General features: G+C 39.1%; 1 protein-coding gene across 3 annotated transcripts; it reads right to left on the bottom strand.

The window, feature by feature from the left end:
- Positions 1–1315: 1315 nt before the first annotated feature.
- On the bottom strand, positions 1316–19329 carry U2AF1 (U2 small nuclear RNA auxiliary factor 1). 3 transcript variants are annotated; one of them, XM_026097984.2, is made up of 8 exons: positions 19203–19329; positions 16118–16205; positions 12399–12465; positions 9113–9162; positions 8384–8482; positions 7071–7204; positions 6650–6742; positions 1316–4247 (listed from the first exon to the last, which is right to left on the bottom strand). In XM_026097984.2, exons 1-8 carry the CDS (start codon positions 19244–19246, stop codon positions 4109–4111), a joined length of 714 nt encoding a protein of 237 aa, XP_025953769.1. In that variant the 5' UTR covers positions 19247–19329; the 3' UTR covers positions 1316–4108. The 3 variants fall into 3 exon arrangements, with proteins under 3 accessions (XP_025953769.1, XP_025953771.1, XP_064353114.1); XM_026097986.2 differs by lacking the exon at positions 12399–12465 and adding an exon at positions 13282–13348; XM_064497044.1 differs by lacking the exons at positions 16118–16205; positions 19203–19329 and adding an exon at positions 13282–13303.
- Between the last annotated feature and the right edge of the window lie 3590 nt (positions 19330–22919).

Raw genomic sequence — 22919 nt, forward strand, 5'->3', positions numbered from 1 at the left:
AGACTCCACAAGAGGCAATGGGTGCAAACTGACACACAGGATAATCCACTTGAACATAAGAAAACACTTCTTCACTGTGAGGGTGGTTGAAAACTTGGACAGGTTGCCCAGAGAGGCTGTGGTCTCCAGCCTTCGCAATATCCAAAACCTGACTGCATGCAGTCCTGGGTAGCCTGCTCAAGCTGACCCTGCTTGAGCAGGGGAGCGGGACCATATGAGCTCCAGAAGTGCCTTCTAACCCCAACTATTATGTGACTGTGTGACTGATGAGCACATCACTGACAAGGAAGGATCATCCACATAGATCAATGCTTTGTTATCCATACATGTGAATTTGATAAACTGAAAACTGCAAAAAGAAAAAGAAGTTCTAGACATTTCTAAATAAAGTGCCACTGACTAAACTGGATGAATCCAGAAATGCTCGTGCATAGTTTAAAATTTGTTGAGCATCAATACAACATGAAGATGTACTGGCTTATTCCACAAGCATTTATCTAGAATTTTGATTTTTAAAATTGAAATTTACACATGCTAAGATAAAGTTGTGCTCTATAGTATTGTAGCTCTGCTCCATCCCTGTAGTCAATGGCAGAAGAATAAGGCTATAAACATTCTCTCCTATGACATGCCTTACCAGCAGGCATTACTTCCTTACCACCCAAAATAACTGCACAGCAATTCTATGCTGTTTTTTTAACTCTGACTTTTCCTGAATAGAACTGTTTTTACAGCAGTCATAAGTGCATTAACAGTAGGTACAAGTGTTCGAGACTGGAGTGATTGACCCCCCATACTCTCAAAGTACTGCTCTTAAAGCAGTTCCAGTATGTTAAATAAAGACAGTATGTTCAGTTTAAGCTGCTATTGTAAAAGTATTAGTACAACAAGAATGGACATGCTCATTAACTCTCAGAGATTTGCAGCTTGAACCATGAAACACTGGAAGAATCATCTTTAAAAAACTGAATCCCCTCTCAGTTACTTAACTGAGCAAGATCCTCTGTCAAAATTAGGAGCCACCTTATTTCTAATCCACAACAGAAATTTGCAAGCTTTCCTTGACTACAAACCTTGTTTTTAAAAACAGTAAGAGTCACACTCTTTTGATACTTAAAAAAGCCACATACCTAATTGATAAAGGTTAAGTTGAAGGAAAGACTTGCTCCACCAGCCCTAAAAAACAGAAGGCAAAGAATCACTCAAAGTAGCAGCTCAAACCAAGAGCTGGGAATTTAAAAACTGTAGTCTTTGTCCTCATTAGTCATTTAAAGAACAGCATCCCATGTAAAGGAAAGGGATTGTTTTTGTCACATTCTTATAAAAAAGGCTTTATTTTGAACAAGTTTTCTCCATTTGGTTTTACAGTCTCAACATACATCATATTCATGGACAAGCAGCATTTTCACAGAATAAGAGCCAAATACAAGTAAGAGGAAGCCACTTGGGATTAACAGTTTCAATCAAATTGACTCTGATTTAAGAAAATACTGTATGCTGTCACTTATTTGAGGTAAAGGAATTCCATAAATTAAGATCCACTGTTTAACAGAAGAGTTGACATTGAAATATTTGTGAGAAGTAGATACCTTTGGGAGGAGGGGAATTCTTACTCTAAGACATTGTGAACAACAATGGAAGAAGGAGGTGGGATTTCCACTTTTTGTGTCGATAAACCTGTCCAGTTTGGACAAATGCGTAAGCATTTAACCAAGTTTGTGCAGTTTAAATTTCATATTTGATGCATTTTACTGGTGGCGTACAGTCGTACAAGAAGGTGAACCTAGCAAAAGACACATTATGAGCTTAGTTTATGTGCTGAATGCTGTCACTAACCAGACTATCAGGAAATGATCAATGTATGATATTCTTCCCTTGAGTATCCAGTAAAATCCATTGCTTTCAATGCCCTAGATGACATATTCCAGTTACGTCATTAATTTTTAGGCAGCTGTAGAATCAGACAACAAAATGATGCATTCAGTGGAATTCAAGTGGGCTTTAAGAAAAATTGTACTGGGGGAGGGGAAATCCAACTCCTGCTATCATACAAAAATACATCTGGTGTTTAATAAGGTTTATCTAAACTGGTGAACACCATTAGAGGGACACATTTATGTTAGTTTAAAACTAATCTGCTTATAGAGCAAATCAACTTGCATCATTAATCTCTGTGTAAAACAGGGTCTTAAACATAGTAACATTATACTATCCTCACCTTTTTGATCTTGAAATTTAAATTAGCTTATTAAGAATCCTAAACCTCACTGAAGAGGAGACGGAACTGGATTAATATGCTGTAAATGACAAGAACTAAGTTATCAACGTTAAATTCCTAATGCCTAGCAGAAATACACAGGTTTCACTTTCGCCATCTATTCTAGGCACTGTTCAATTTCTTCAAGTGAAAAAAGAAAGCATAATTTGATTTATTTACTTGTAACATAATGTAAACAGTGAAGCTATCTTCAGGTAGATACACATTTCTTTAAAAAGGCTAATGGCAAAAGAAGTTTCATAATCTGGTTGACAAAACCATTCAGTACAAACATAAATTCAATCTGAATTGGTGCAAAAAGTTTAAAGAGGCAAGACGGATTAATTTTAAAAAGCCACCTTTCAGTATTTTGTTTCCTAGTTCCAAGTTCCAGTGAGCAAATGGTTTTATGCTTACTTTGGAGGGAGAAGCTGGTTTGTTAATCTGGCTATGTAACGCTTCCAAATCCTTTGCACTTCCTTTTAAATAATCAAGGAACAGATTATCATTTAGCAAGTTACCCTACTCTGAGAACTAACAGAACACTAGTAAGTTCTCTCCTATGCTGGAAAGCTACGTTGTATTAGGAAACTTCATGTATGTAAAGTTGTATCTTGCAGAAATAAGACCATTAACCAAATCTTCATGCTATCTCACAAGCAAGTTGAATAAAAGCAGAAATGAATGAATTTAAACTGTAAGTCAGCTATTGTACAAATTGTCTCTCAAAATGTTCCAGCAACATTTCAATTAGAGCTTTAATTCCTTAACAGATGCACAACTTACTAATTACAGCTACTGTGCAATTCAGTTAAAAGACAGGAGAAAAATGTCTTTTTTGTAAAGAAACTCCCATCTGTCCATTTATCCCACTTCAGATCTCTTGCGAGTGAGTGAAGCTGGAAAAAATGACATGTTTTCCACTAGTGTCCAGTTAGTTTAGTATGATACTGAACACTAATGAAAACCTTTCCATTAAAGGACAGCCAAGAGAACACAGAGTGAAAAAAACGTAATCTGTTAACAAATTTGGTCCTTTCATTTTAGGACCTTGTACTTCCTTCAATACATCCTATGTAAATATAGCCTGCTGCATGGAGCATGAGTTTTGGAACAACTCACCTGCCTATTATGATTCACGGCAATAAGATTATTATTCTTCACGCTGCACTAGGTAATTTCCTTCTAGCCAAAGACAAGGGATTTAATCAAGAATCATAGAAAATTGAACTATGAACTCTGGAACAGCCAAGAGCAGCAACTCAACTACTCCAGAGTGCTTAGAAAATAGGCTTTAGATTTTACACCAAGGAATTGGATTTATTGTAAATGCCACAGTCACATTGATAGACAGAGCACAGACTTCTGGTAACAAACAAACATACATTTTCTTAACTAAGCATTTCTACATGGTAAATAAATGCACTTTGCACAGCCTTTCTTTTAAATGTGCCTAAACTAACCTAAATAAGCAGACAGCATAGCAGAAAAGGGAAACTTATGTGAGTAACTGTTTCTCAAGCAGTATATTATTTTTACTATGTATATAATATTTTATATTATATACACACACATTTTCATCAACAGTTCAAATCATACCTGAACAAAAAAAAACTGGTGCTCCTCCAATACATTTACCACCTTTCCTTCAGGCATAGTTAATCCAGGTATTTGTCAAGATAGAAGAATGACAATTAAAAAGACTCCCCCCACAAGAAACAAGTTACACAAAGAATACTGTATCACTACAAATTTTTATTCAGAAGCCCATCTTTAAAAAAAATCTCATTATGAACTTGTTTGGTCAAACTACAACACTTTCTAGCAGACATACAGTAAAAATGGCATGGCTCAGAATCGACCAGATCTTTCACGGTCTCTTGACCGCCTCCTATCACGTTCACGTCCTCCTCCACCACCACCACCACCTCCACGACCACGATCTCTGGATCTAGATCGACGTTCACGGGACCTCGACCTGGATCTATGCCTTTAAAGAAAGTTTGAACATTTTATTGTTTCACCATATTCAGTAACTTATAGACTATGCAATGGAACATTTAAGGATATAAGTAATGAGGAAGAAGGAAGATGATGTGGGATTTGATAAACTGCCACTCAGACTGTGAAACTATGTATGTACATACTGAACAAATTTAATAGCGAGGAGTCAACACATACTGTGAAAAGACACAATTGTTCATGGCTGATCATTCATTAGAATGGATGTACAAAACTTAAGGCACATACAGGAACTAAATGCACTGTTACACAGCTTCTAATCGAAGCAGCAAGAAAAGGGGACACCTGCTTTTGTAGTCGCAACTATACACAGCGAAAGCCTTCAGCTGTTTGCAAATCCACTCCTATGAGATCAGCTGCATCAACTAGCAGTTAAAAATTTAAGTTCCATATTGACTTTTTCACTTCCAGAAGGCATCAGCATTTGCAAGTAATTCTCCCTGCCTCTGGGGATCATGACTTTTAATGTCAGGCACAAAGCTCAAAACCATCCAGAATGTATCACTATTATGGATTTACAGCTTTGTACAATTTTAAATAGCTGTAGAAATACAGCAGAACTTAGCATTTGTGTTTGCGTGAACTTCTAAAAGTCTAGGTTTGCAGAATATTGTTCTGCATGGAGATGTTCCTGGGAGGAAGGGGCGGGGGGGGAAGGCAAGGTAAATTTCACTATGACACAGAGACACATAACTCATATGCCACTGACCTGTCCAGAATTATTAAATTAGCCCACTATTCAGAAGTTTTGGTGTACCCTCTCTTTTTGTAATTGAAACTTTTGTGTATCTCATTTTGTGCAGAACTATTTTCAGGTCATTCTAAATTATACTCATAAACTTCACTGACTCAAGGGCTGATTTTTTTACATCAAACCTTACTGCTAGCATGTGATAACTTTAGCCTCATAAAGAATTTAAATAGGACCAATAAAGAAAGCTAGAGGGAGGACTCCACTATTTGTTTTACCATTGACTGAAACTGGGCTACAGGTAAAACAATCATATTCCAAATCTGATCTGTCTTGCAAGAAGAGGTAATGTCTAGTGCTTCACTGAGTCTGAAAGATCAGAATTCATAAGAGCAGCCATAAGACAAAAACAAGAGCATGTTTTCTCTTTTCTCAAAAAATTTAAAAAAAATCAAACATCTTACAAGTTTATCTTTAAGATCCAATTAATACTAACCAGGATATTTTAGGAAAGCATTTAGTCAAATACTTGTGCCTAAGCAATGCAATCTGCATTTTCCACAGTTAAATTCATCCTTGCAGATCTTAACACAAAGCAAAACATTCACAGCATTGAATATGAGTATTTGTGAAAAGGGCAATACTTGGCCAACTAGAGATACTTATAGGAAAAGCATTTTCATAATCCTAGGCTCCTTCTGTGACTGAAAAGGGGAAAGGGACACCTACCGAGCTGCACTACATATAAAGGAAACTCAACAAGTTTATGTGCCTGTCTTAAATATCACAAGTTTCCTAAGAACAAGGAGATTGAATCCAGCTCAGAATGAACCATCTACGAAACAGGTGTCATAGTAACAGCAGTAGTACAAGCTCTTCTGCAAGGTATCTTGACAAATATATAATTTAGTATATATAATTTAATACAAATAATGTGTATTTATTGCAGCATTTTCTGCCATTAAGTGAAATTACTGTCCCTTTGCCCTGTCAAGCATTCCTATCAAGGAGTGTCATTTTGTGAGACTAGCATTAATAAAAAGTGCTGAAGACAGTGAGCTCCTGTTACCAATAAAAAGGAAGTAGAAGAATGAGCCATTAACTGTTGAAACTAATTAAAGTAAATAGTAAAAACAAATCAGATTGCTTCCTGAATGTATCTGTAGATACAACTGATTGTACTTAATGCTAGAAGGGACAGACCTGATTCTGACAAAATGTCCAACAAGCCAAGTATCCTGCCTCTAACAGAGACTAGCAGCAAATACGTACAGAAGAGGATAGCCAGAGAATAGGCATGAAGCAAAACTTCTGAATAATCTCTCAGCCTGTAACAGCTCGTAATTAGGGGACTCAAACCAGGAGTAGTTCCTATGTATTTAGTAAGTCTCAGTGGACATTCTTTTCCTTGTACCCTGTCTTCTCTTAAATGCATATCAGCCTTCAGCATCCATAGCACCTCTTAGTAAGAAGCACCATTACTCAAATTGTTCTATAAAGACTACTCCTTCGTTCTAAATTGGCCACTTGTGACTAATTGGCCAGTGTGCCTTTCATTTGCACATCTATCAAAACTCCACTGGAAAAGAAAGACAGGACTTTTTCAAGTTTTGCCTTCAGAATATTCAGGTACTGATCCTTAATCTATCTGTTTTAATTGTGTTCGAAAGCAAACTCACTTTTTACGACGACGCCCGTACAACTCCCGTCTTAACTCCCGAGAAATGGGCTTCAAATGCATAAAGTTGCAGAAACCTCCTCGTGTACACTCCCTGAAACAGAATTCAAGAAATAGTCAAAAATTCTTACTCTACACTGTATCTGTTTGCCCTAAGCCCTAGTGGTCACTAGCCACCTAAAAATTAATCAACTCTAACACTAAAAACAATGAAATGCAAGCATCATTTACTGGAAATGACACACTCACTTGTACATCAAACTCCTAGAAAGATAACAAAATTCAAGAGGTTGACTGCAGGTCCTCAATATTACTGTTACCTGAAGTGCTTTTTTCCTACCCATAAAATACATACAAAAACTAAGCAACCACCTTTTCTGTGCAAGCTTTCTATCATAGACAAACGGGTAGCAACTTTTTACCCCATTTCATATTGACGGCAACAGGCCTCTCTGAAGTCAGTCACAGGTGAGAGCTCAGCATGAATGGGCTGTCCATTAAACCAGCGATTGTTCAGGTCAATCACAGCCTTTTCTGCATCTTCTTCACGGCGAAACTAAAAGTAAAATTAACATTTCTCTCAAGTTATACAGAAGCAACAGAGGTAGACCAAAGATTCCTAAAAAATCAACTGTGTGACACTCATGGCTTTGGGCTAGTCACAGAACTAGAAGCTACTTCAGAGTTCTTTGGAAAATACATGAAATCAAGGGTAAAGATGTTAGTTTTTCTTTAATCGGGATTCAGAGTTAATCACGACACTGATTCTTCTGAGTTATGTTATATTTAGTCTTTTACATTTTTCAGCTTGTATTAGAAGATTTCAGAACATTATGTTTTCTTAATACAACTTTAAACAAGGAGGAATGCTTAGAGTACTTTCCAGAATACTAACGCTCCAAATGTAATGCAACTTCTTTTCAGGCATTAATGAGACCTCTGAATGAGAGCTGAAGCTCTCATTCATGCAGAACACAAGTGATTTATGAAAATTTGATCCTGTTTTTAAAACAAAGGTTAAGCTCAGAGGATTCAAGATTCCTTTTCGAAGCTTAGCATTTGCAAATTCAGCCTTTATTTCTGATTATAATGGCCTACACAGCTAAGAATTTTAGGCCTCAAAGTAATTCTTCACAGTTAAAGGAAGGTACAATAAAAATATCCAAATGGAATTTCCTTAAACATACGCATAATGCAATTTCCTTAAGTGATAGCTCAGTACTGATTATTCAAAACTGATACCAATGACTGCTAAAAGCTAAACCTAACTGCTCCAGTTTTGTACCTTGAACCACCCAGCTATTTTTGAAAATAATTTACAAGACATTTTGTTTAATTAGGAATTTAGAAAAGAAATGCAACTGTTGAAAATAAACCTCTGCTCAGCAATGAAATGCTTAAAAGGTAGTGTAATTGAAAGAAATACCCAAAATTAATCTTGGTAAACTGAACAGTTCAATACTGACTGCCTTTATAACCATGCAATGAAATTGTGCAACCTTCATAAAATGGCACAGATTCTGAATATTAAGAAAGCTTCCTATCAATTCTTAAAGTTTTTTTACATTTCATTTAGATTTTCAGTCTTTCTAGTTCATATTATGAAGTTGGAAAGAAGTTTAAATCCTTAAGAGCTAACTTCCCCAAAACTACAATACTATAGTAGCTTCTTAATTATAATTAATAAATACCATCTCTATTTATGATATACTACAAATTTCTTTTTGTATCCTACCTTTACATATACATTTCCAACTAGATGATCTCCAAGGTTATCGCAAACATTCATCTCCTCAACTTCACCGTATTTTTCTTCCATTTCTGTGAAGACCTCCTAAACAGAAAGCAACCAGTGAAAAATTTAGGGCACATTAGTTAAAAGTACAGATGCAATGCAGTTAACTATTACTGAATACAAAAGCAGGCCTTTCTTAAAGCACTTCTTTATATTTCTGGTTTTAAAATTAGTTCTTGCTGGAGCAGTGCTGTGTCTGTCCAAAAGGCAAGAGCTTGTACAGTGCTAATAGGATACAACAAATAGTCATATAAACATTAAACATGCGGTATGTAAGAAATAAAAAAGATGCACTGAAAACACTAAATAAGCCTTGCTGCTACAGTTTTCCTTATATTCATTTCTATACAAAGAATGAAAAAAGTTTATTTCGAGTTTACAGGAGAGAACGGGATTATGGAATGAAAATGCTAAAAAGCTTAAGTTGCCGATTTTTAAATAAACAAAAGTCTATTATGAACAGTAAAGTTAAAGCCAAACTACCCAAGGGTTACACCAGGAAATATTTAGCACTGAAAGCTGGAAGTTTTATACGAACACCTGAGGAAACAACAAGTGCCCTTTTGTGAATCCATCTAACTGTGATATGCAGTGAATCCATCCAACTAATTTGCTTGCACAATTTCCAGAACATTTCAACGCATTTCAAACATTAACTCTTTTACATACCTCAAAAAATTCATCATAATGTTCCTGCATCTCAACATCACTCACAGCACCTGCAAGAATCAAGAGTCATACTGATTAGAACCCATAATTAGGGATGAAGAGATTCTGATCTTACTACAAAATACAATCTAGAGAGGCCACCTGGAGCATAAAAGACACCATATAGCATGTCGCTAACTAATAGGAATATTAAAAGTAAGTATCTGTGAGCAGCTTTAGTCTCCAAAGTAGTATCTCAAAACATTATATTGACATGGTCAAATCAAGAGAAGCTTTAATCAGAACCAAACTAATATGCTACAAATTTAAAGGCAGGAAGGGGAAAGGAATTACTTTGAAATATCACTTAAATCTAATGTACAGCCCCACCCTCTATCTACCAATGATTTTACCTAAACAGAAGGCAAGTGCTTTGTCAGATTTGCATACTTTAAATCATAATTACAATTTAGTGTTTCTCTTCCTAAAGGCAGAATGCCATTTTAAGATGTCCACCTCTCCAGCACATATAAACTAGAATTTGAGAGTTCATAATGTAACACAGCTCAGAGTTTTTAAAAGAATTTGTTCGGAATAGTTATTAAAATGACATGGTTTTCTTGATGCCCTCAAAGAAGAATACCGTAACGCTTTACAAGAGAGCATTTTTCTCATTTAATTTTGAGTATCACTTAATGAGCGCTGCTTGCCTGCTGCTATAAAAAACAACATATGTTTGGCTGAGTTTTCAAAGCATTGAGAATATAGAAATGAGTTTCATCTATTTCTTCCATTCTACTGTGTTTTAATGTACATTAAGCTGTATACATTAAAGCTTAATGTATTAGCTCTTCAGCAGTTAAGTGGCTTTATTAAGATCAAGCGGAGCAGCTTAAAAATGAACCTTGCATTTTATGCTAGAAAAATATTCTAGCTTTTAAAATACAAACACTACTGCTTCAGTTACCAGAATGCAAAAGAGAAGAAACTGGGCCAACAAAGCTAAGTTTATTCACTTCAGGCTGCTGTGAAAAAACAGATGCTTTGGGCTCAATCATTCCTGGCTAACAGTACAAACTGTACCGTTTGGAAGAACTTCATGTTTTTGCTCAAAGACTCTCATATTAACCAACCACACTCTCTGGAACTATAATTACTTCTCTTCCACCCTGCTCACCTCCTGAAGGTGGCTAAAGGGCATTTATTATATAGTTTAGGCTGATAATGTTTCTGGATTTGAAACATGTTTGCTTTTATAAGCTTTATTCTTCCCCACCACTTCCCCGTGGTTATATAGCAAATTCAAGAAATAGCAAACATTAAACCACTATTTCTAGACAGTTTAAAACTTAACTATATTCCCAAGGCTGTGCCAGTACCAGTGATGATGGCTTACTAACACCTAAGGATGTATTTATTTGTTTGCTTAAAAAGGTATCAGATAGGGCTTCATGAGAAACACAGGGAATCATTAGTTTTTACTAAATGGAAAAGGGCTAACAATTTGTAAGGAGATTTCATTGTCAAACTAAGAGATGATAAACAACGATTAGTTAATGACTACTTGAATGTCCTTCTAAAGTGGGAAGCATACATATGCACAGGCTTTACAAACATTTGTATTCCAGGGCTACTGGTATCTGAACCTTGAGAAGCCCAACTACTAATTAAAATAGTCAGGAAAACTATTACTGTTCAAAACTGAGGTTAATCCTCTACGACGGCAATAAAAAGGAAGACAGTTAAGCAACAACAACAAAAGCATTAAATAGCTACCCAAGTTACCCATTTAAAATACATGCAGTACTTAAGTAGGGACAAAAATCGAAAAAACAGGGAGCAGGGAGTTTCAGCAAACCTACTGATTACAGAGTTCCAACTCTACCACACCAGGTACAGTTAGGCTCTGTTAAATAATTACCCACTTGTCAAGACAAACTAAAGTTTAATACCAGTATTTAGAACACTAGAGAATCTGTTTAAGTAAAGACTCTTGCAGCTGTACAATCTAAACAGCTTCACAGACCAAACTGCTATAACTCTGTGCAAATTAGTTACCAGCTCATTGAGAATTTAGAGACATATTCAAAATACCCAACTGCACAGTTTCGATATACCAGAACGGCATTAACAACTAAGTATCTGTAACAAAAAGGCCTACAGATCAATAAAACTGTTTAAGCGTCTAGAGAAACTTACAAAATTCATTATGTATCTAGCTTGGTTGTATGACATAAAAACTCAAGCTACTTAATTGGGGCATTACTATTATTAAAAAAACCAGAAAAACAGTGTTGACTTTTAAGTTAGTTGCTGATTTCACAAAGTAAGTCTAATCAAATGCTGGTAACTAATCTGAACTAGTCTATAGTCCAACAGTCAAAAAAAAGGAATAGCCAAACAAAGCTTTATTACCACACAGTCAATATTCACTTCAACAAGAAATATTAGTTAGAAAATAACACCGATCCTTTTTGGTCCTAAAGTCTTTTGTATCTTATTCTAATATTGATGATTCACAATGACAAATCGCAGATCAACAATCTTGGTCATTTTACTTCTGCCAGTCTTAGAGTAGGTGTGTTTTCTTTTGCCCATTCCTACCTCACGAGGAGTCATTAAATTAATTCATGACCACACCCAAATGGCTTTCCCTCCTCAAATGTACTTAAAGGTATCTTTTTTCCTACATATATATGTAACATGGTTCTGGAATTTGAATTTTCAAAGCATGGAAGGAATTTTAAACATGCACCTATCCAAAAGGGCAGCTGCCAAAAGGGAAGCATTTGTCAGTCAAAGTGTATCCTTTCAATGTAGACTATAAATGAAAGCTGCATTAACCTAGGACATATTTCTGCATGAAGTCTAAAAAGTCAAATTCAAGTTCCCTTAACATTTATAGAGCAGGAAATTTGTTCTGGATGAAGTCAATATGTCACTGTCCTGCTCTTTAGACAGTGAAGCCTAATGGATAGCATAAAACATACAGAAAAGCATTCCTAGGATGCAGGTAACTGGCAGGGAAAAAGGAGGGAAGAAAGCAGTGGATCAAGACTGCTTTACAAGGGAAGTACAATTTCAACCCTTTTTGATTTAATAGGTGATATCCAGATTCCCCTCAAATTTGTGGGAGCAGGCAAGAAGGTGGGGGGGACAAAAAGGTTTTTTTTTTTTTTTCTCCGATACATTTAATGAAATGTGGTCAGTTCGATCTGTTAAACTAAAATGGTAGACCAGCTTAAGTCGACACTGAGCTCTGACAATCAAGCCCAGGGAACCAGTGAAGGAACTTGTATGAACTTACAGCGCAAACCGTCAGCAGACTGGGAAGAGTTTTGAGGGTTACGGTAAATGTTCAAGAGGGCAATGGTCTGAAATACAAAACGCAACAACTTTATATTATGGAAAATAATTTTAACAAGAAACCGGTTTCCTTTAGGGTCGCTTTAGCCGAGTCTGTGCTGAAAAAGAGGTGGTTATTCTCTCCCAAGAAGGAGAACTTTCACTTATCTGGTAACCTTTCTGAATCAACCTAACACTGTAAAGTAACAGAGATCTCATGATACTCCATTATTGTATTTTTTTTTTTTAAGTTATCTTATTCATCAATATTGCTATGAAGGGGTTTCACATGATTTCAGGCAGAAATGTATTATTAGATGACACCCAAAGGTGATATTTAAATTAGAAGCATAATAATTTATTTGAATTTGGCTTTATTGAATGGTTTCTCAGTAGAAAAACCCCAGGAAAGGAAGGAAAAAAGTAATACAATAATCACAGCATAACATGAAATCTCCATTTTCCTAGAAGAGTTAAGATGAAAGAAAACCCACAGTTTTGGGAAACTTACCGTACATCACAAATATACCTATTTTTTGGTTAAATCAAGAAATTGAGAAATGTCTGCAGTTTAGCTGTTTAAAAAGAATGCAGTATCACTAAGCAATTGAGTTTGAGGTTGTGCTGTAAAAGAGGATCAAGTCCAATTTATGAAGTCACCTTCTGCATTCTGAATTGCATACATTTCACAAGTTCTTGATATATGCGCAAGAAGAGTTCCGTCACTTGTCCTGTTTGCAACAGCTTTATGTCAGCAGCTCAGAAGCCAACATTGTTTTCTCATAATTAGGAGTGGGCTCTTTAACACCATTCTTTAAAAAAATTTCTCCAACTGTGGGACTTACAGTGTGAGCCGTCAGCCGTCTGTGCACTGTTTTGGGGGTTACGATAGATGTTTTGAATCAAGATGGTCTGCGGGGAAAAAAAATAAAAAGGGGAATTCTACTGGCTGCTGTGCATATAATAGACAATTGCAAAGAGACAACTTGTTTGCAAACAGCTATAGGTAATATTTTATTCTCAAGACTTCCTTTTGTATTTGCAGAATATCTTCAAAAACTGCATCCAGACCATCATATTATGAAAACAGTTTTAAATTAACCACCAAGAAAGAGCTGCATTTGTCTCATAAGCTACCCTCAAAATGGGAATTGTGAGGCACAGTACGCTGAAACATCAAACTACTTGATATTATGTATACGCCTAGTTTTATCTTAAGATCAGATTCATTTCTAAATCTGGAAAAAAAATACGTTACGTGCACAGCATATAATACATAATGCCACGGAGTCTAAAATGTTACACCAAGCAATAAGGTTTTGGGGCATTGGCTACATCTCATTTTGTGCATCAGACATTTCTTGGTGGAATTTCTGTTTAAATAATATAATAGCATCATAGGTTCACATGTTTCCGATCCTTCAAATAAGGACAATATCCTTTTAGCCCTTCTGCTTTTTACTTGAAGAATTAGCCCAGGCAGACTTGAAACCTTACATTTGTACCGTTCTTCTTAAAATCAAGTTGTCTGAAAAAACAAACCATGTTTAAGTTAGTAAACTAATATTACAAAAAATTTCAAACGTCCATATCACTGTAAGCAGCTCAAAAATTGAGATTTGATTACTTAAATACAAGCTCAATGTTAGTTTGTACGAATTGCAATCCCCAAACAAGTTTAACTTACACATTATTATTAGTCACAATAAGAATTCAGAGCTTGAAGTCACAGGACCAGCAATGTCATACCTACATATGCTGCCCACTTAATATGTAAAGAATCTGTAATATTACATTTGAATCACTTGTTTTATTATGGGTATGGTCATACTAACAAAAGCTATTGTGTTTCTGTGGCCCAGGTTTAAAATAACACGTTTTAGTCTACTGTTGGAGAGAGCCAGAAACACGCATACAGTTACAGTGTTTCTGCTGATTGGTGGTAATTCAATCACTCTGGATTGCATGACCTTTCCTAATACAGCACTTCAATAAAATAGCTGCACCAGCAATAGCAACACAAGATAAAAATATTGTGGCAATAACTTCCCATTAATAAGATATCTGTTCTTCTATTTTCTATCACAGCTGATTGCCAATCTGCATACAAATAAAGATTTCTATAATGAATTCTATACAACCGTCAGGTCTGTTAGAACAATCCAGTATGTCTGCCAAGTGCGATGCCCCAGTGATCCCAGACATCACTAGATGACTCTGACATGCCCTGGAGACCCCACTTCAGCTGGGGTTTGTGACTACAGTTTCTAAAAAAAACCTAAAGATTGCACTGACAGAGGAAACTGTTATTGTATAATTTTTTTTTTAATAAAACAGATTAAGAGTTCTTTAAAAAAATATATTATGATGGTTCCTGTAGAAGTTGTTTAAATTAGAAATATTTTCCAATAGCCAATGACCTAAATTTAAGTCTCTAAATAACCAATCCTATTTCAGCATACTGTCTGTATATATTAGTAGCATGCAGTAATTTTTAAAATGGACAGTACTCTTCTTGACACACAACACTTAAAATAACAATTATTAAGCTTCCTAAAACGGGAAAACTGTTGTTGTAGATGAAACATCAGCAATGATCTCTCTAGAGCAGTAACCCAAATACTCTTGAACTCGCCCTGCCCACTCATGAGGAGGCTTAATTTTGTCAGCCCTACCACTCTACTCTCCTCTCATGTGGATAGTACTCGACTCCCTAACTCTCCCCAAATGGACATCAGTCTGCTGTTCTAAAAAAACAGTCAATTCTGCTCTAAGTCAGTTAAAGCAAACTTGCGGAGGACGCCACTGCTGCTTAAGTTTTACATTTGTAGTAAAACTGCTGACAATGCAACGACTTTCACAGGAACTGATCATCATATACGATATTCTCAAAGAAATCTATTTACCTGCATACCTTGACAATCAGCAGTGATAGAAAAAGGCAAAGCATACAGTTCCCTAGGAATGTAAAAGAAGTTTTCTGAAAACTGCAGAGATCATAATAATAACTAAAAATATATATATATCAACCACTGCACCTTTTTTTTTTAAGCAGACATGCAGTGAAGCTCTATGTCTCTGATGATATTCATCTAGTCAAAGATGACATAACCTGTAAAGTCAGCTGATATACCCTCAGCAACCAGGCAAGTTATTTTCAAGAAACAATTCTTTCACATTCAAAGGAAGTGTGTAAGTTATTCTCAAAACTTAAGAGCCTGGGTCAGAGAGCAAAGACAATGACAGAGAAGTTACTTTTGTTTATTATTTTCTTCTTTTATATGCACAAAAGACTTAAGCTCACACCTTTGAGACAGGTGGAACATGCTGCCATTGTTTGTGATAAAAAAAAAAATCTGGGATGGTTTAAGTGCCTAAACATCGCTGAGAAGGCACACTCACCTGAAAGTTAGCACTGGTTGGTCTCTACTACAGGCAAGCTTACAACAGCATCGCTTCCTGCAGCCATTAAGGGTGACAGGAGATAATTAGAAATGCTGGGAGAAGTAAATGGAATACCCCCAAAAAAGCAAAATCCCATATAAACTGGGGCCAAAAGTGTAAGTGTAAGTTAACTAGTTAATCTGGAGCTCTGTAATTATTGACTTGTATCTGAGAAGTTATGCTTTAAAGAGGCAAGAATATACTTCCACAAGAATGAAAAACAAAAGGAAAACAAACCTGGCTAAATGTTGGTTTGTTGTGCAACCGAGAACATCTGTCTCCATGACGACAAGCTCCAATTTTGAAATAAAATGAACAGTTGACTCTGCAAGTAAAAAACCCCAAGTAGTTACATACTGGAATAGAATCACATTAATACGCAATTAATATAAAACACATTCCCTAAATGCCTTTACCTTGATACGCAGAAATAAAAATAGAAAAATCAAGACAGTATAGGAAAGCATTAAAGCAAAACTGTTCATATGCATTTCTCTTTACCTCTAGTTTACAGATTTGTCATCTTCTGAATTTCACCAGCCACTCAAATCCAAAGTATATTCATATCACCATCACTAACAGAGATGATTGCTACTATTTTACCCTTCTACTCCTCCCTTCTTGTCTTTTTATCTCGCTTCATTACAATCAATTCCACTGGGCGATGAGATGGGAAATAATGTAAGAAACAGTCTGAAAAGTTACACAATGAACTATACAGATGTGTCTTAGTTCATATAACCCCTAATCTAGACAACATAATGTGCTTTAAAGCTGGTACAGTTGCATCTACCTAATTTTTAAAAAACCCACCTATTTAAGTTATACCCCAATACCTTTTTGCATCACCTAAGTTAGATGTGACCTCAAGCTCCCTCCACAGCCCGTAGAAAAGCAATTCAAACATCCTTTCTCTCACTTAACTATTCCTTGACCAGGCTTCTAAACTGAACACCCCCATGGCAAATACTTCCATTTAGTTGACTTCTGCCTAAAGACCATACTGCTCATTTCTGCTACTGTGCCATATGGTAGCCACTCAACGTTTTACTGTATTTACAAGACTGCTGCCAGCACAATATTTAAAGTGATTCAGGTAAGACAAGAATATAGTGTTAATTTTACATGGAATGTTTCGATGTTCTACACTACAATCCTGCCCCACACAGAGCTACTCTGGCATAACTGAAAGGGACAATGAACACCACTGGTAGGTGGAAACAGACCCTCTGGAACTTTAAGCCGCTGTTGCTGCTCCAGTTAGTATCTTGTGGAATTACATTTTCTGATGAGCCTCTACAGTTATGTTGGGCTGAATGCAGACCTATCTCAGACAAAAGAGAAGAATTTCAAGCAGATAACATCCTGTCCAAGGAAAGCCCTAGATGACATTGTTATAAACCTCTGTGCTTGCCTACTAAAAAGGTCGTTTTGCTCTGATGTAAGATTGCATTTGCTATCTAAAAAAACATAAGTTGCACAAAGTTTTTAGATATTCAACAGCAGCCAAGCTGATATGGATTTTTTTAAACACACTTCGGGATTTGCAGCAAGAGATATTGATATACAGAATACATATGAGCAAAATAATTAATTGAATTGAGCCACTTCCATGAACAGAGTAAGTTATTTTAAAAGGAAGTGTTTTATTTCTTATACACAGTCACTACAGGTTTTCTTGAATTAGCTATCATCTAATGGGGCCTTCAAAACTCTTCTGGTTTATGAGTAGCAGTAAAACTCTAAAATATGTTCTTGTAATTCACATGGAATGATGAAAGAAAATAATAAAAAGCTTAGCTACTTAGTTTGGGAAAACTGAATGCAAAATTGTGAAGGGCAAGAAAACTATTGTGTTACATACATAAGTAAATAAAATACAAGAGTTCCCTTGGAAGAGAGATTATTCTTCCCTTGTTCAAAGTTTATACTGATTTTTTCCACAATTCTGTGTAACCAACATCAGCACTTGAAAGGGAGAAATATAAAGGTACTAAAGCATATCTGATCTCTAGGAAGATGTTTTACTATAAAAGTCATAACATGCTTAATCTTCATTACATTTTTGAAAACATATACTTAGCATTACAATATACTTACTGTCCTCTCTGAGCTCTGACTGGAAACTTACAATTTAACAACTATAAAGTTTCTGATAATGTCTCAAACTTCAACGCTCCCTGGACAGTTCTGCTCACTTCGCAAATGGAAAATAAGACCAGTATAGGAATTTCCTGACAAATGTTTTGACATATACTGATCCTGTTAGATCATAACGTGGTATGCCAGAAAGGATGGCACATTAACACAACTGGAGAAAGGCTGCCTACAGGGCTTCCCTGACAGCTGAGCGAACGGGGACCGCCACACAGTGCTACAAGCTGAAATGCAAATGGAGGCCTCGCGGCCAGAGCTTGACAAAAGCGATTCAAGTCCAGCAGCGTATCGATGCCCCTTTCATTTTTAAAAGCAGAGAAACACCTCGGTCTGGCCACGCCAGCGGCGACCAAAGTTTCGTAAAGGGCGGTTTCGCAAGCGAGCTCCCGACAAGGAGCGCGGCCGGCAGCGCTCCCGACGAAAGCTGCGGGCAGGAGCCCGAGAATCAGGACGTAGCAGCGGCGGAAAAACCGTCCGCGCCCAGGGGAGGCAGGAGAAACAACACCCCGCCGTCCGTCTCCGCAGCGCGGCGGAAGCTCTCGGGCCGCTGCTGCGGGGGCGGGGAGAACGCACAGACAAAAGGGGAAGAAAAGGCCCTTTTCAGCGGGCGGTGGTGGCGGCGAGCAGGGCTGCCCCGGCAGCTCCCGCCTGCCGCGGGGGGGGGGGGGGAGTGTCCCGGGGGGGGGGAGGCCCGGCAGAGAGGACGGGGTGGGGGGGGGGCGCATGGGCGGGGCCGGGCGCGGGCGCGCGCAGCCCCACGCGGCGAAAGACGCGCGCCCCCTCCCGCCGCCCGCGCACGCGCGCTCCGACCCGGGGAGGGGGAGGGGAGCGCGGCCGCCGCGCCACAGGTCGGCGAAATGGGGGAGGGGAGTAGGCCGGCGGGGAAGGGAGCACGCGCCCGCCGCGTTTCCTCCTCCGCGCGCCGGCGTCTGGGCGCGGCCCCACGGCCGGCGGCGCCAGGAGGGCGGGAGGGGAAGAAACGGACGGCTCCCCGTGGCGGGGGGAGGCGGTGACCGCGGCGGGACGAGCAGGCCGCCCGGGAGGGCGCTGCGCGCCGCCGCGCCCCGCGGAACCCGCGCGCCGCCCTCCCTCCGCGGCCTCTCTGGAGCCCCCCGAGGCGCCCGAGCCGCGGGAGCGGCGCGGGGAAGGGCGATGGGCCACTCACTTGTCCTTCTCTGTTCCGAAGATGGAGGCCAGATACTCCGCCATCTCCCACCGCCCGCCCGCCGGACAGCCCGGCGCTGATTGTAGACGTCACAGCCTCCGCGCCGGAAGCGCTTCTCCCGGAGCCCCGCAGGAGGGGGCGAGGCGCGGCCCTCTGCCCATGCGCCGGGAGGCTCCCGCCGCTCATTGGCGGAGCGCCGCAGGCCCCTCCTCCTCGACCCCTGCCGCCGCGCGGCAGGCGCGCACGGGTGCCGCTGGCGCCACGCGGTGCCGTTGCCGCGCATGCGCAGTGGGCGCCCGCGGCCGGCAGGGCTCGGGTGGCGGGCGCAGCGGGCTCCGAGCGGGGTGGGCGGCGCCCTGCTGGGTTGGTGCCCGGCGACCGTCGGGGTCAGAGCCCCGCTTTCGCCTGGGCGGAGGGAAGAGCGGTGCTGCTCACGGCAGGGCGCCGGGAGGCCGCGCTTTCTAAGCGTGTGCGAGAGGAGCTGACTCCCCTCTGGGGCCTGGGCGGTTTGTGACAAAATGGAGACGGTTCTGTAGGTAGCCTGGGGCCTCCCCTGTGCTTTCGCAGGCAGTCGTCTGTCTAGTTAGCAGTCCTTAATGCAGGTCTTGTTCTCCCACTTGTTCAGATGGAGCAATATTTGGAGTATGCTGTGCCCCAGTTTCCTAATTACACTCACCTTTCATTCTGCAGCATGGTGTGGAGATGCAGGTGTTACACCCTGACTTTTGAAGCAGTCTGTGTATTGCCAGAGTAAGCCCAGAAGTGAAAGCATGGCTAAGTGGCTTAAGGAAATGGGGAAGCATCTTACGGATTTTGAAGCACATAGCTAAGGATATGACACCTCAAAAGGTGGCAGTCTCTGGAAAAAGTGATTGAAGGGGGATGCGGAAGAAGGGCTTACTGAGTCAGTGTTCACATACATTCCTGTGGCTGCAGAGAAGGTGTGGATGCTGCTTAGAATCAAAAGGGTCTTTCTGCAGTTAGTCATCAGTTCAAAGGACAGCCACAAGAAATCTGAGTTAGACCTTTGTTATCACAGCTTACAGTGCTAGAATAAAGTTACTGTTCAAAGGGCAGAAAGGCCTAGGTACTTACAGTGGTACTGAAGGAGTTTAAATACGAGGTGGATGAACTGCAAAGAAAAATATCCAACATTTTAATTAAAAGCAGAGTGGAGGGTTAGCAGTTGGACAAAATTCTCTCTAATCATTTTGGAGAGCTTCATAGAATTACAGGCCAAAGGCTGTAAATTTGAACCAAAGGAGCTGACATTTTAGAAAGGGAATAATGCATCTGGATGACTGTGACTTGATACAACCTAATCAGCTTTTGCAACATAGGTGAAGCTACAGACTGAAAGTCCCTGTAGGGGAACAGAACTTCCTCATTTTAACCTCCCACCCTCCAATTCCATTTCAGTTTATACTACAGTGCAGTTATGCTGCTGTTTCTGGTAGATGTGCAACATAATGGCTAATATTTTTGCTTTGACAGTAGTTTCCTCTGAAAGTCATAACAATAATAAAAGTAATTTTTTGTGAAGCCTTGTGAATAGGGCTGGGTTAAAGGAACAGTAATTGCAATACAGAAAACAAAAACTGAGCACACTGTGTGTACAGTTAAAAATCAGCTTTTAGATATTTTGGAATTCTCCACAACATTTACAAGTATGCCTTATTTCACAGATGTGGGCTGCCCCATTGGGGCAATTCACAAACACAACCGCTTGCTACATTTGAAATTTAACATCAAGTCCAGTTCCGAGAAAGGGAACTGAATGTTTATATTTCTGGCTGATTACAAAAGATGTTTGAAGTGCATTGACTTTAAAAATGCGACAGCAATTTTAACAACATTTCAGTACCTTCACAATAGCTATACCCAGTGAAGTGAGTTTAGCTGTTCGCTTTGCATTTGACTGAACGTGAACATGAACATGGAGATGTGACTGTGTGCATCAGTCAAGCTAGTGGTCATCAGCAAGTGACCCATCCAGAAAAGAAAAGAAAATAAACTTGGCAAGAAACGAGAGGCAAATGCTAGAATTTTAAAATAACCTGAGTTTATGGAAATGCATTAGCCAGAAGCCTTTTCTCAGTTATATTTCCTCTCCACATAGCAACTGACAGGCTTTGATGAATATAGTGACTGTAAATCCTGTATCAGTTGCCTAATTCCTATAAAACTTACCTCTTAAAAAAAACCAAAAAACAAAAAACCCCAGCAAGCTCACAGCATGAATTATCATTTACATTTCTGAAGTGCTTTTTACCTTGAAAGAACCCAAGGCACAAACTACAGCAGTCCTAAAGAAGTGCTGAGCTGTATCCACATAGTTTTCTACTCTCAGCTCTGGACACCTTGTTGCTAGAGATGTCTGGTCCCTGTCAGGTAAAAATTCCTCCTATTTCTGTGACCCTGATACCAGCCCCTGGGCTTGCTCAGTTTTGGCTGATCCAGGGACACTGTGACCCAACATGGGACACAAACAGTCTTCCTGGAACTCTTTTGTGTTTGAAGACTCAGTGAGTAGAAATCTTTAGATCTGCTCTTATCACAGAGCAGATGTTTTCTCCTCAGCAGCTGTATGGCCTGCTATGTTCATTTTGTACTTACTGTTTTGGGATGCAAAGGTGATCTGTTCTCCACTGCTCTTTACTGAGATGACAAAAGATCACTTCCAGAACTTTTGCCATGTACACACAGACTAACTTCCTTGTCCCTTCACTTTACCCCTCTCTGACTTCCTTATAAATTTGCAATTAGGATTCAGGTGTTAGGAAGCAGAAATCACTGGTGAAATCTGATAAGATCTTGCTAACAGAGACTATATATCACTGCTTAGCTTTGTATTGCTGTGTACATGCCCTGCAAGGTTCATCTGTTAGAGAATGTACTTTCTTTGCCTCAGTTGCTCACTGTTTATCTGCCTCCTACCTAGACTAACTACTGGAGTATTAACCGCCTAGACCAGCAGAAACCAAGCCCTGCAAATAAAAGAATAATTTCCTGCTGGCTTGTTGAGCTGAACTGACTCACGGAGTAGTTACATAAGTGCCAGTGCTAGCAGAAGGGAAGACCAGGACTACTGCAGCTGTAGGTTGGGAAGATAGTGATGAAGGAGTGGGACAAACCCTTTTAAATAGCAGCATGCTGTTAGATCAGATCAGCCACCTGTCAGGAACCTGCTGCAAGCCTTAACCTAGCCTGAGTAGTCAAGGTAGTAAACTACAGCTGCAATGAGCTCTAACAAATTAGAAGATCCTGGTGATTTTGTTTCATCACTAAAAGCAGCCTGTAATGTGACTCTATTCACAGAGTATTTGTTTTTATGTATTAAGCAGAAAAAAATTATATTGATTTTAGCTTTAATGTATTTGTTAAAGACTCCAGCTAAAGTTTGTTGAAACATATGTTTCTTGTTGCAAAAATAAAATCTATTTTTGCTGTTAGAGATTCACTAGGTTCTTGCTCCTTACCTGGTAAAAACCTCCTTCACTTTAGATTTACCTTTTTTTGTAACTCATGCAGCAAGGTGTGCTGCTGAGAGCAAAAAACATTTTCCAAAGCATGGCTTTAACTTGTGAGTCCTTGTGTTGAAGTCTGCTAACAATATCAGTGTTTCACAGCCAAGTAACTTGCTCTGGGGATGCTATTAGAAAACAGAACAACTGCTCCCATGTGTTGGAAGTGTTCCCTTGTGCATGACAATCAGAA

The sequence above is a fragment of the Dromaius novaehollandiae genome, chromosome 1 (assembly GCF_036370855.1).
Source record: "Dromaius novaehollandiae isolate bDroNov1 chromosome 1, bDroNov1.hap1, whole genome shotgun sequence".
Classification (NCBI taxonomy): domain Eukaryota; kingdom Metazoa; phylum Chordata; class Aves; order Casuariiformes; family Dromaiidae; genus Dromaius; species Dromaius novaehollandiae.